Genomic DNA, 15,076 nt, shown 5'->3' on the forward strand with positions numbered 1-15,076 from the left:
GTGCCTGCTGGCTTGAGCTGGGACAAGGATCTATGTAAAGCCGGGGAATCTTGTAAGTGGCGGCAAAAGATGCTCACCTCGAAGTTGTAAAGACCCCGTAGAAGATGGGGTTTTTGGGATCTCGCGTTGGCATCATGAAGATATCCTCTGCGCAGAAAGAAAAAAAACACCGAATGTTAAACCATCAACCCAAGCAGTGCATCTCGTGCATGTATGTTGAACGTTATTGGAACCTCATTTGCCAGTAAAAAGTGCGCCTTTTGGCGTCATCTGGTCCAACCCCATGTGAGACTAGGCTCTAAGGAAAGCTGTCTCGGGTGTGGACCAATCAACTTCAAGGACAGTACATACATTATCAGAGTTGTGTTTTTTGTTTGCATTATGACTGCAGGTATTGCGGTCTATGCAAACATGACTCCTTGTAAAAAAGGTGTCAGTTTTGTTGCCGGATATGTTGAAAGTCTTTCGCACCGTACGTAGCCAACCGTGCAAATCAGAGGTGCGGGGAGCTGCGGGGAAGAACAATATGGGACATGGGGAGAACTCTTTCATTTGGATGAATTACTTGGGCAAAGGATACACTTGCTCACGGCAATCGCCATGCTAGGCACACGGAATTGACGAAGGCGCACGCCATCAATCACTGGCTCATGTCGGTGGAGAGATGTTGACTCCTGACCCTGATGTCTGTACAGTATATTTGGATAATTGGTTTTTTTACCCTTCTATCTGGCAACAAAACTGACACATTTTTATTACAAGGAGTCATGTTTGCATAGACCACAATACCTGCAGTCATAATGCAAACAAAAAACGTAACTCTGATAATGTATGCACTGTCAAGGACAGTGCACATAATAATATAGAAGGGTAAAAAACCCATTATCATATTTTTACTGGCAAATGAGGTTCCAATGGAGTGTATTTGGAGTTTGCATGTCTCTCTCCCCGTGGTCGTGTGGATTTGTCTCCGGTTGCTGCAGTTTTTCACCTCCAAATTTAGCATCAACATTCGGGTTTAGAGTATTTGGCTGACCCTATAAATTCCCACGCGATCAGCCACTTCGTTGAGTCGCCATTCGTGATGGGCAGGTCGCTTCTGGGGATAAAAAAAGAGCTCTATAGCTCAGTGGGCCTCACCTGGTAGAATAAAATATGATTTTAGTTTAGTTTAGACTGTGAAGTTGCCGGGGAGCAGCTGCACGGCTACTCACACAGCTCATCAATGCATGTACATTTGGAGTTTGCTTGTCTCTCTCCCAGTGGCCCTGTGGATTTTTCTGTGGCTGCTCCTGTTTTTCACCTCACGCATTTAAAATCAACGTGCCTTTTTAGAGCATTTGGCCGCTACTATAAATTCCCACGTGATAAGCCACTTCGTTGAGCCGTCAAAAACAAAAGAACTCTATTGCTCAGTGGGCCCTGACCTGGTAAAATAAAAACAAAAACCAATATATATCGTTTTAGTTTAGACTGTGGAAGTTGCACGACCACTCACGCAGCTCGTTGAATTGAGTGTCCACCCCCTCGCCGCCGCCGGGCACCGAGCACATGAGCCGGGCCTTCAGGAAGGTCGTCCACTTGTTCACGAGACTCCGCTGGCCGCCCATGTCGTTCTGCAGAAGCAACGGGGGCCGCGAGGAATGCGAACGGCGGGGTCAAAAGGTCGGCCGGCCGGCTGGCAGCCCACTCGCGCACGCAACAGCTCCCTCTCGTGCGGCACAGGGGAACGGCGTCGGCATTCATGCATTGCCCGTTGCGGGGTGGAGAGGGCTCAGCAAGCGTGGCGCGCTCAGTGGTTAGCCCAGCTGCCGCTACGAGCCCGGCGACCCGAGTTACATTCGCGTACAACAATATTTGAACTGGCTCCGGGCGTCCCCTAGCTCTGCTCAGTCGTTAAATGAGTGTGGCATGTGTACGGCACGGATGCAAATTGAACTTGTTTCGCACCGCACGCATACCTGTCAACCCCTTATCAGTGCCCTACCTTGTTACAGACCAATTCAGACCTTGTTGGTCACCACGTGCTCTTATAAATGTCAACGTTTATCCTATAAAGTCCCATCACAAGGTAGAAACACAAAATAGACAATTTTTTTTGCCCGTATTGAAACGGCTGTACGTCGTACGGCCCTGAAAACTCAATTTCCCCGTACAAGATTACGGGGTAAACCGTGTGGGCTGACAGGTTATGCGAAGCGCCATGGTAATGTCACCACCACGTAGTAGTTGTTGTTGTGGTGGTGGTGGTGGTTGGGTGGGCAGCTCACGCGGCACAGCTGAGCGATGCGCGAGTACGTGGCTTTGCCGGCGAACTCGCCCTCCAGCGCCGTCTCGCGCAGGAAGAAGTACACCTTGTCGTCGTCGGCGTTGTCGCTCTCGGGCACCCAGAACGCCGCCACGAACTTGGGCTCTGCGACGGACAACGTTCCACCGCCCGCCCGGATGTTGAGCCGAGCAGTTTCGGTGGTGGCCACCCGCCGATGCACGTGCCGCCCGTTGTTTAAAAATATACGGAGGACAACTTACTTTTGGCACAAAATGAGACCTTTTTTGCCGGTAGATGCTCAACCCGAGCTATAGATGCTCCGATACGTGGATTGTCTTTGTGCTGTTCGCCTTTTGGCGTTGTTCTCTGCTCTGACACTGATGGTGAGACTCGGCCATGAAGATGGCTGTTTCTGGTGAAGGCCAATCAGTTTCAAAGACAATGCCATGTATTGTCAGAGAATGTTTGTTTGCATGTTCACCACAAGCACACGTGCTTAATGCAGACTTGATGCCTTGCAAAGGGTATCTATTTGGTGTTTAAACACATGAACACCTGATTTAAAGCTTTCGTGACTGCAGTGATTCATATTCTTGGTTCTTTCGGTAAAGTCACGTAGATCGCTTGCGTTGCGATCGAAACGTCGTGATATTTTTTATTTCTATCTACGTGACTTTACCGAACGACCCACAAAATATGAATATAAAAAAAAAACACAAAGCTTACCAAAAACAAGAATGGAAAAATGTGAAGAAGGTGAAAAAAAAAATGAGCAAATGCAAAGATTACACGGGTGTCGGGTATCACATATGACCAGGGCGGTGACCCTTGTGAACTTATAACATATGACCAGGGCGTTGACCCTTGTGAACTTGCCGTTGAGCCAGCGTGAGTTGTCCTGCTCGGTGCGCACCGAGTGCCGGCTTCCCAGGCTCCGGATGATCGCGAAGTCCCGGCTCATGAAGTCGGTCGCCATTCCGCTGAACAGCTCTCCCTCTACATTTGGTACGATCGCCCGCCCCCCACCCGCCCCCCGTCTTTGTTAGTATCAATGTGGTGCGGTCGCTCACCTCGTGAGTGTAAATCGTCGAATGGGGGTTGTGGGTTGTCTCCACGTAACTCGGGATTCCTTCCCGCGTGAAAGATATGCCCGGGGGTGAGAATAAATGGCCACGCACCTTAATCTATGTCCCTGCTGAATGAGCCTTTTGACTCGGTGATTATTCTTTGGATAATAAAATCACATTGCTAAAAGTTGGCCATTATGTACCCATTTTCCTGACCGATTAATTTGCCTTAAAAAATATTCCGACCGCAGGTATTGTGGTCAATGCAAACATGACTCCTTGTAAAAAAAGGCGTCAGTTTTGTTGCCAGATAAAAGGGTAAAAAAACTATTATCATATTTTGCTACTGGCAAAGGAGGTTCCAATGGTGTTAAAAATATATTTAGTTTTTTTTGATAGTCATGGGCTCTTATTCCCCTACATATTGTGTCGTTGTGTACGTGGTGACTGAGTGTTAATTTCCACCGCCTGCTGTTTTCCCAATGCTACAATTCCTTTATTCTTATTTAGTTTCATCACTTTCCGTTCCTTTTCTAGTTAACGAGCATGTTTGTAAAGCGCCTTGAGGCCCCGTGGCATTCCGTCGCTATATAAATGCAAATCATTATTGTTGTCGAATATAACCAAAATAAACATTGCACGCTTGTGCATAATAGAAAAGATGACCTGCGGTGGATTTACCAAACTCCATTGCATACACCGCGCCTTGTTGAATGAATGCGAACCAGTGAGGCATTACCATCACGGCATATGTGCCTCAGTCCCAGTGCAATCTTATTCAGCCTTTAACAATAGCCAGCCTTGCGTCTTGGGAAAATGTTTTTTTTTATATATAATAATTGTGGTTGAAATACAATAAATCGAGCTTGTGTTTTTATATCATTTGAATGCAACTGCATCTCAAGTTCGTTCTGTATTATTTGTCAGATGTATAACGCGCACGAATTGGGCGTAGGGAGTCGCTCATGCACGTCAGTGGCGTCAGTGGCGTGAAACACAAGGAGAGAAAGGCAGTCTAAACCAACTAAACTTTTTATTTCTTATTTTACCAGGTAAGGTCCATTGAGCTATGTAGCTTTTTTTTTAGAAGCTATCTGGCCACAAGAGATAGCTCAACGAAGTGGCTTGTCACGTGAAATTTTATAGGAGCCAAATACTCACTATTTCAATAGCCGCAATACATGTGAATATGAGAAGGTGGCAATTCCTTAAAGAGCCCCATGCGGCTCCAGAGATGCAGGTTGCCGACCGCTGCTCTAAACCATCGTAGGCAGTGGAAAACCGGAAGGTCTTGGAGCATGGAACTTGAACAGTTGGCAGGGAGATGGCTGGGAGACATGAGTTGCAGACTATAGGGGCAACAGAGGAGATGCAGGGCAGAGACTCACCCACGAGGATGGAGGCGATGGGGATCGTGGGGTCAAATGGACTTTTCCACTTTCCTCCCTCCCCGTGGTTGATGTCCATGTGAAACTCCCGGTCCTGGATTGAAATAAAAAACACACGTGGTAACGTCACGAGTAGGTTTGAGATTGGGAGCGGTGCTCATCTCCTTACTTACAGCCATGACCCATCGGTGGAAATTCCACGTTGCTAACTTTCCATAGCACAACCGCTCCTGACTTCCACCAAACATTCTCAGAGGTGAAGGGCTGAGTCAATCTCCGACTGAGATTTTTTTAATTCCCAACCTGATTGTGAACCGCGCCCTCTACCGCTGTACCAGACCGGGAAATAGGGGATGCAACATAGGTTCTTGAGCTTGAAGTGTAATGATTAACGCCTCTAGCTATTCAGCATTACGTCTCAAGTTCGATAATCAATTCTCTCTTCCAGAGGTGCAAGTGTTGAGGCTCCACTGTTGCGGTAGTATTGTCTGTCCTGTTATGTTATTTGCTCTGTTCTATTCACCTAAAGGTACATATTTAAGTATTCTGAATTACGTAGCCAACCGTGCTGATCAGAGGTGCAGGAAAGGGTGCATCGATCCATTGTTATGATGCATCGATCCATTATTATAAATTGATTCCAATTGTTGCGATATGTGTAATTGTAATGTGTATGCTGTTGTTACAATTAGGCTCAAGGCATGAACAAAACTGCACAAAGGAGACAGCCAAAATGATAAACAATATAAACAAGACGGTAAAAACTAAACAATAAAAGTTTAAATTATAATTGAATCACAGCTCTGAATCGTGACAATCCATCAAATAGCTGGAGTGATTTATTGTTTCATACTTATACATTCACACATATATAACACAATGTATACATTGTGAATGCACTGGTATATACATGAATCTATGCACGTATCATTACCAGTAAGTTATTTTAATCGATTAATCACTCCACGATTAATTACTTTATCTTTTGTATTATTAGTAGTAGTATTGCACACCGCCTGCAATGGATGTATGCGTGGCGAGAGATATTCGCGTTAAATGCACATTGGTTGTACTGCGTATAATATTCCAGTAGGTGGCAGACGTGGACCAGTGTGTATACTCAGCAGAGGTCGCAACCGGGTACCCGATACGCGTACCCTACCCGATACCCGGCTACCCGTTTGCGACCCTGGTGCGGTCGGGTACGGGTACGGGTAGGCCGTGAGTCACTGGTGAGTAACCGTTTGTCACTCATTTCGGGTAGGGTACGGGTACGGGTAGGGAACGGTAAACCCGTACCCGGCCGGGTACGGGTACGGGTACCCATTTGCGACCCTGGTGCGGCCGGGTATGGGTACGGGAAAGGAATCAAAACCCGTTTGCGACCTCTGATACTCAGTGGGATTCTCCGCTGTTGTGGTCGACGTTAACTTGGGTCGAAATGTCAGTGTCTCAACTCCTCCTGAACCACCTGTGCCCACCTCTATTGTTATTACCAATCCATACGGAAGAGTTGCCGTGGTGCAATTGTTAGCAAACTGAGCTCGCGATCAAGAGGCCCGTTTCTATATATTCAATTTCCTTGCATTTTTGAAACATTGGGCAAAATGTCTTAAATCCCCCAGTTTTGTGTCTGCCCAGCAGTGAGAAACTTGGTGCACCACAGACTCTTGGCAGGTCACCACGTGTGGGAGGGGGTCACGTGTGACTACTCCCACCTCCACCAATATGTCTGGTCACCATGGACGAGTAGGCCAAATACTCTGTGGACGGGGAGGCTCTTGAGAGTGTTTCACAACGGAGCCCCCTCGGCGAGAAGTGGTGTGCCCAAGTAATTACAGGGCTGCACCTTTACCCTTTGATGCAAATCAACCAACCTTAAGGTTGGCAATCGTAGACAGTGATATAGTGGCGAGTTGGGAGGGCTAGTGTTGAGAAACACTGGTCTAGGACACACACCGTTTTAGCATTTCGTCCGAAGTGACTGTTGAGACTTAACTGGCTTCCCGAATTAAGTTTTTTTGAAAATTATTTTATTTGTCTATATTTCTTCTTTCTTTCTATCTCTCCCAATGACATGTTTCCATTCATAATTGCTGCTCACTGCAGTTAGAGAACGACCACTGGAAGACCGAGCACTCTTCAATTGCCTCATGCACACCGAGTAGTGCCCCTTCTGACGTGCCCTGCAATGGAGGCCATTCACTGCACAGCAATCAAACCAGATTCTGTGAACTCCGGTCATCCTCACAGTCACCGCATCGCGCGCTTTCAGAAGCGCTTCTGCGACCGTCTGGAACGCTCTTCCTTCCGATATTAGGAAGCCACTGGAGCTATGCACTTCAAAATAATTTAGATTGAAAACTCATTTAGTTAGAATTGCCTTTTGTGTTTAGTTTGTTTTCCTTCCACTTCCCCACACCTCCGATTAGCAGGGTTGGCTAAGTACGCTGCGAAAGAAGATCAACATACACACATACATTTGTCTTAGTCCTTACAGCTACCCTTGATGACTCTGTTCAATCACAGATGGTACTCTGGATTCCAATTTAGGATCTAACAGTTCCACTGGCTCATTGCTTTGCCAACTTATTAGCCACCTAACCACGAGGCTACCTTAACAATGAACCTTACCTTACCATTTGTACGATCACAGAATGACACCTCATTAGTGGGACACTATGCTATATATAACTGCATATTTAACAACAAGTAAAATGTAAATAATAAAAGGCAACTCAATTGTTTCTACGTTGGAGAAGGCTTCTCAAAAATTGCACAGGACAGCCACGTAAAAAAAAAAACGTAACTTTTGCCGAAAAACTACAGCAGTTTGTTATTCGTGGTTACGACAGCCACCCTCTTTCTTGGTACCAGAAGCATTTTACTCTGCTTTGGAAGAATGAGTTGGGGCTCAAACCAATATTGTTCATTGTGTCCGTGAACTGGCCTTCCGCCTGCACAAGTAAAAGGGGCTCCTCCACCGCATTGGCTGGGCCCCCGTTTGGTGTGGCCGGTGTGGGCCTCCTTCAAATAGCCCAGCACGAGATGAGAAACAGCATTGCGATGTGGAGACCCAAACACATTCCTCCAGAGACCAATTAGCACGGGACACGAATTGCTCTCCAAAGTTTCGCGAGATAGGGCTCCTATCTCGAATGGGAAGTGATGCAGCTGTGTGTGTATCTGCCGTGCTGGGTTGTAATGTGGGCCAAGGTGGAATGGGACACAGTGATATATGAGCTAGTAATGAGCAAAAAACATCAATGAACAACGGGTAAACCTATTACAGATGCATTCATTATTTGGATATTAAACTCATTATTCTCACAAAGATATTTAAAGGCCAGGAACATATTCTATTCGACGAACATTTGCTGTACATGAGAAGAAATAAATATTGTAAGGTCGGTCAATTCAAACGCTTTTGAAATATAAGATTTAAACTTAGCATACTAAAATTAACTTTTCAGCCCTTGCCAATCTACTGCTGGATGAAGGGCCTCCTCATGCCTTTGCTGCCATGGTGGTTGTTTGATCATACTTCGTCATGCCAGTCAGTACGGGATGGTAAATGGGTGTGAGGATTCATAAAGGGTTCAGAGGGCATTTGGTCACGAGTGGGTTAGCCGTGACCGGCGATCCAACTCGGGTCGTGGATTTCATAGCACAAAGCACGAACCACTGCACCCCCCCCCCCCCCCACTAACATCACCCTTAACGCTTTGTGAATATACATTTCCAAATTTAATACTGGCATGTTAGGGGCAGGAAAAAGGAAGGAATGCATGACACACATTTGTGAGAAGTCCGAATGAGGCTGCAAGTGGAAGACGTTGGGTGGGAGGGGTGTGGAGGTGGTGGTGGAGGGAGCTTGTGACTCAGGGAAGGGCGTCTCTTTTGCATTCGGTTCATTCACCACCACAGGAAACGACATTCACCACCGCCGCCGCTACAACTACGGTTGCCACCTGTCCTGGTTTTTCTCTCGCATTGTCCTCTACGCGAGGCAGCTGTCCTGGGGAATCCGTATGTATGCGCAGGACATTAAAAAGCCCGTGCCAAAAAAATATATTTCTACGCTACTCGCTTCGATGCATTTATATGGAGTCCTCCTCTCTCGTGAGAGCGTGGGGTTGTCGTTTCTTCCCGTTACACGTCCCCAGTTTTTTATGTGCCTCACATATGACAGCCCAGCCACATCTTTCCAAAATTAACCGAGCACGCATGCCCCAGGCTCAACACCTGAACTCCCCCCGCTACCCCCACCACCCAACCTCCACAAAACAAAAATAAAAAAATAAAAACGACCACGCAAGCTGCAGACGTCCGCTACTTCGGGATCGACGCGCCGTGTCGCAGCGGAAAGCAACGTCGGCGATCAGGTGACAGGCAGGCGCGGGGGAAGGGTGTGGGGGGGGCATCATCGCTGAAGACGTCTCCGCAGACAGACATACCTGTGGCCGGGCCCTGCGGCCCACTCCCACGTAGTTGCAGACGGGATGGAACGCGCCCGTGCCGCACGCCAGCAGGTGCGACTGGTTGTAGTGGTGCAGAACCTTCGCGTAGTTTCCGCACTCCGTCTGCAACGCACGGCCGTCACCCGCGGTCAGCCGCCGAAGCGACGGGTTTGGTTTTTTTGTTTGTTTGTTTTTTTACGTCGTTCTTCCAAGAATCGTTCACTTCGATTGTTATTTATACGATGCCGCGCTCGCGTGTTCCGTGTTTTGCATCCATGGAATAAACAAGGGAAAAAAAAATGGGAGCGCTTGACAGATGATGCCAAAAAGCCTCGCTGATTCTCAAGACTTTATCGGGCGAGTTCTGCAATGGGGATGTGTAGCCAATTTCATTAATGAGTGTCTGCATTTCTCTTAACGTAACCAGGATATCGAGATAACCCACACAAAATGCGAACACAATAAAAAAAAATAATAATCCCCATTGTTTATCCAGGAATAGCCTGAGATTTAAGGCTCTTTTTAAGAATGGTCCTCTATTGGCATGTTTGGACAAGTTCATTCATGCGTAGCATGTGGGAGCAAACCATAGAACCCAGAGACAACCCTTGCATCTAAGGAGGTAGCACAACGCTGCTGTCTCCTGACCACCTGCTAGCCACACGCCTGCAACACGCTGTGACCCCCGTGGTAACCTATCAAAGTAATAACCAGGCTCAAACCTTGCTGAAATTGTGAGTTCCTGGAGGATTGTAACCATTTAATGGTGATCTGTCGAGAGACAAGTGCCCTGTATGACCTTATAAATCCTGATATTCCGTGTAATACATCCAAATCGCTGTCACAAGAAGGTTAAAAACATCATTTTGACCGTTAATCAGAATGTAGTGGAGGAAATCCGATGAGCTACACATCCGATGTCCACAGATGTCCAGCTATCTTCTTTTTCTGTTTCACAAACGTTTACAAAAGTCAGTAGGCTAGGACAGCACGCGTCTCTTATCGAGACGATGGCTGGTGTTCAAGAATAACCAAAGGGTGGGGACCGTGCGCGAGCAGTGCGTCTGCCGTGGAGACGGAGCGGTGACATCTGCACGTGTGCATCTGCTTGACGGATAACACTGGTCAACAAAAAAATCACTGGTCAACAATAAAAACATTTTTTTCTGGCCTGGACTTTTGCAGCTGTTTTAGACTAATTTGAGGGTGCCGATTCCAAATCTGATCTCAGATTTGCTCTATCACATCTCATATTTATGCTATCGGCATACCCCATTTTCATTGATTTTACCCAAAATTAACTCTGTCACTTATGATTGCAAGTTGTTGCGAGTCAGTGACTGCTTTAGTGTTAAAACATGGTGCTGTATTTTAGGATAGTGTGTTTATAATATAATTTTATGTAGATATCCACATTTATTTAATATTTTTCTTCTGCAGTTTTTATTGAAAATGCAATATTTGATATCTCAAATGACCTTAAAACCGTTGGAATACCTTATGCCAGAAAAAGTGTGTTGACCAGTATAATTATTGCATGGCGGGGCTGTGAGAGATGGGGATGGCTTAGGGATGCCTTTATTCAGCAGTGGATTGATCATGGCTGATGACGGCGATGATGATATATAGTGGTAGAGACTAGCTTATTGTACTCGAGAGCCACAGGTCGATCTGTCTCACTCATTGATTTCTCCAGTTACATTGGGAGTCTGGGTTTCCCCCGCCCCTACCCCCACATTTAAATAATGTAATAAATCTTTCATTTCAAAGGCAGTAAAATAAGAGAAATGCTGTTCAACTCCAGCCAAGTCAAGAGCAAGCCTGGAGGCACGAGGGGATGGGGGGGGGTCAAAACACCCCTCTTGGAACATTACAGGGCAAGGACTTCGTATGTCACTCTGGGGTTTGCCGTGGGAAAGCTATGTATTATTTTGTTTGCCTTGCGCCATAGTGTTGGTATAGTTACCTGTCATTCAAGCCACCCAAAATCGGGCCCTCTCTTTTCCTCCTCGCCGCATCCCTCCCCACGCCCCCGCCAGCCCCCAACAATGCCACTTTGCTTCCAGTCACAATTACAAATTCTCGAGTAGGGCACAGACGGACGCTAAAAAACAATGAACGCATTGCCGACCGCGGAGAGAACGGGGCTCGTGACACTTTAAAGCTGAGCTTTGGTCTCTGCAATTCCTCGCGTTCCTTCTCCCGGGGCCTTATGGGGCGGGCGAGCACTGTGCATGGAGCATCTGCAGAATTTCTCATCAGTAAGAGCCCTTCACAGCCTCTGTTTATGTGAGTAAGGCAGTGGTCCTGAATGCAGGTGCGTCCAAGTAAGGTAGATGGACCGTGGGAAGCCGGATTAGGTTTTGCCCTTGGAGCCTTGCAAGCGAATATAAAAGGGCATTTTAGCTTGCCAGACTGTCCGACCTTCCCCCCCACCAGTTTTGGTCAGGCCTGGTTGGATTTAAAAGCATTAACACATTCGCTCTTTCACACACTAACCCAGTCACACATTCGCTTCTTTCACACACTAACCCAGTCACAGATCCGCCCTGACACACACACTACCCAGTCGCGCTAAAGTGTAACTTAAGGCAGAGGTGTTTTTTCCCCCCAGCTCTGCTTAAGAGCTGGAATAAAAGCCAAACGGTCTTAGTTTGAAGATTGCATAGTCTGCCCCCCACCCCCCCCCCCAGCAACCAGTGACAGGAATTTATTTCATTTTGTGTGGCTATGATGCAGCGTCGGCGAATACATCAGAAACTTGACTTGCACAAATGCAGATGTGGTTAAGCTGGACTCTGGTGAGTGACCTGAGAGAGCCTGGCAAGTGCAACTGTCACTTTAGTCTGTTGATGGGAACGTAGATGGTGACTTAAAACTTGAAGTTGAATGGCATCCAATTTTGTGATTACCCCCCCCCCCCAACTTCAATGCCTTCTAAACAAATTATCAGATATAAAAACGACCCGTGGCCCTAGAGTCATCCAACTTCACGTTCAAAATGAGTCGGAAAGATAGCTTTGACTTAACATTTTTTTAGTTTCGGCGTGGAAAACGCTGCAGCGCCAACTCTCGCCAGCAGACGCATCCAACCAGCAAAATACCGCGTCAACACGAATAGCGGACAAATGCCACTTACGTCTCCAAGGACCTCGCAGCCGATTTCCTGAATGTACTAGTCCTCAAAACACTTCTATGGACACATTTAGGCACGAGGATTAACAAAGTGACAGCTCATTCACGGTGGAACGGAAAATTATTTTCCTTCCATCCCCCCCCCCCCCTGATTTTCTTGTGGACTGTAAGGTTTTACGAAAAGTTAAGAATATTTTTTGGCAAGCACGTTCCCTCCTCTCAACTTCATCCATACCCAACCCTCTGGCAGCGCTAAAACAAACACGCTCATTTTGGCTCACCGGTTTGCTCCGAAAGTGAACCCAGCTTCTGGCTGAGCGCTTTGCGACAAATTGAGTGAGCAAATTTTTCCACCGCGAAAGGGGGGGGGGGGGCCTGGAGGGGGGGGGGGGGGATGACACCAGTCGGACATGTCAACTCCAGCCCCTCACTCGAGAAGCGGCGTGCAGATTTGACGCGAGCAGATCCAGAGAGAGCTGAGTGCAAACACGTGCTTTGATTGACGATTTGGATGCACGTGGGGATATTATGCCGCTAAATAAGCATCTCGGCAAGGCCGTTTGCGGCACGTGTGAATAATAAATCATTGCATCCGTATGAAAGCAATAATTTATAATTGGCGTACGTAGAATTACAACAAACTCATTTTCAACAGATGCCCGAACACACACTGTTGACTTATTGGCACCAGTAGAGTTCGTGCCAAAAAGGAATACTCCAGAAATATTTAAACACAGTGTATAGACTGCGTGCATGTACCGTCCAGGTGAATTGGTGTAGAATATCAAGAGCATCATTACAATGCAATGGATTTTTTGACGTCGTGTTATTATTCAAAGAGGACGCATTTTAAAGGTGGAATAATCCCCACCCCCCCCTCCCCATTCATCGTCGAGATTTGGATGAACGGTAGTACCTCGAGTGGCTACAGAGATCATGTGAACCGATTAGACGCATACATTGAAAAACGTTGATTCTTACGTTGACGAATCAAGGCACCTAGGATACATTCATCAATTGACTGAATTGGGTGTTCACGCTCGCATCTGCCAGTCGGGGCCAATGTTACGATGTTGTTTGCCTGAATTAAGTAATTTTGTGCGGTTGTTGTGTTTTATGGAGTGTTAGAATTGCAAAGAAAAGGGCAGTGGGCACGTTAACAGTCTAATGCTATTTTCCCCACTTGAATGAATAACGTTTTATACCCTAAGACAGTTTTGGTTATCAGGTGCCACTGACCTTTCACCAGAGTTCTGTGTAACATTTCAACAAAGATTGTTGACACAAGAATTGCAGTGACACTTCTCTACGCATAAATGTTTCTTTGTCTAGGTCATTACGATGAACCTAAGCAGTTTAAATACCTTTTTCTTAGACTGCTGACACGTAGAATATACTGCATTATATTTTAATCCAATATGAAGCGTCAGAGTATTTCATTAAATGGAACCACCTTTAATGAAATCCACACCAACATTTATTTAAAAGGTAAAGTTTGGCCCAAAGCAATGTGAATTGTCATATGAGACCAAAAACGCTCGAGATGCATGTACATTTCTTGAGATTAGTTTCAGTCTGCTTTCATTCAAAACAGAGTGCTTGCCAGTGCCAAGCCACTCAAGGTTCTGTCTTTTATCAACATCTGACTCCATCAAAGAGCACCGTGTACTTTTTTTCTATATTTATAGTGCCCTGCTATTTTTGATAATGCCCTTGCACTTGTTGGAATTGATAACATTCACACAGTGGAAACTTTTATTAAAATGTTGCCACCCTGTCTCAGAGCATCACTTTAAGTGCTGCAGCTCTCCGTTTTGGGTCACCTGCACAGCCTTGCAGGATCTTGTCACGGAACATAAACCATCACGCGAACTCCGGTCACCTTTGCAATGGCGTTTAGCTAACCATCCAACAAATACAACCACTGCATCGCACGGCGCTTTCAGATGTGATTCTGCGACCGTCTGGAACGCTCTTCCTTCCGATATTAGGAAGCCACTGGAGCTATGCACTTTTGAATAATCTGGAATGAAAACTCATTTCTTTAGCACGGCTTTTTGTCTTTAGTTTGTTGTCCTTCCCCCGCACCTCCAATTAGCACGGTTGGCTACGTACGGTGCAAAAGAAGTTCAACATTCATACATACAGCCAATGGTGTCGGTGGAGGGATGAATCGCTGCTCACACCAGCGGCAACGACAACACAATATTCACGGGGAAACCTCATCCAGCAACGGATAGAGACTGACCGATGAGGAAATAAATTGTGGAAGCTGCAATGTGCTGCCCCGCAGAACAATACGATTTAGATTTACAGTATATAGCTTCTAAGCTTGAATGCCACACAGAGGAATAGGGAGATGCGTGAATACGATAGCTTTCGACTGCACTTCATTACCACTGAAGTTGACTTGCACAGCTCAATTGGACCAGACGTCAATCGATGCAAATGCGCAATTGAAATTTAATTTGCATCGACGTATCGTAATCTCGTTGTGCGCGCAACACCGTGTTACCATCTCGGAATACAATTTGACTGCACCCCACAGAGTGAAAGCAAGCTAGCAAGCGGACAGACAGGCAGGCAGGCCATAACCCCCGTGTATGAACACCATCCTAAATAAGCAATGCCATTATTTTTAATCTCGTCTCCATCGCACTCGCTCGGACACCACGCTCTCTGCACGTTGTCGCCACTCCCACACACACACACGCACGTGCGCCTGATTGTTGCTTTAGCCATTTTGACAGCGTAATC

At 46.5% G+C, this 15,076-nt stretch overlaps 1 protein-coding gene across 4 annotated transcripts in view; it reads right to left on the reverse strand.

Annotated features, from left to right (window-relative positions):
- LOC144730057 (semaphorin-3A-like) overlaps nucleotides 1-15,076 on the reverse strand; it is an 84,461-nt gene that overhangs the window by 18,405 nt on the left and 50,980 nt on the right. For all 4 annotated transcript variants that reach the window (XM_078610578.1, XM_078610575.1, XM_078610577.1 and 1 more), the window contains 6 exons: nucleotides 9,182-9,307; nucleotides 4,725-4,818; nucleotides 3,146-3,265; nucleotides 2,271-2,413; nucleotides 1,499-1,616; nucleotides 78-147 (listed from right to left, as the gene is read on the reverse strand). In XM_078610578.1, coding sequence (XP_078466704.1) covers nucleotides 78-147; nucleotides 1,499-1,616; nucleotides 2,271-2,413; nucleotides 3,146-3,265; nucleotides 4,725-4,818; nucleotides 9,182-9,307 — 671 coding nt within the window. The remainder of the gene's footprint in view (nucleotides 1-77; nucleotides 148-1,498; nucleotides 1,617-2,270; nucleotides 2,414-3,145; nucleotides 3,266-4,724; nucleotides 4,819-9,181; nucleotides 9,308-15,076) is intronic.

The sequence above is a fragment of the Lampetra planeri genome, chromosome 34 (genome assembly GCF_965212315.1).
Source record: "Lampetra planeri chromosome 34, kcLamPlan1.2.h2, whole genome shotgun sequence".
Lineage (NCBI taxonomy): Eukaryota > Metazoa > Chordata > Hyperoartia > Petromyzontiformes > Petromyzontidae > Lampetra > Lampetra planeri.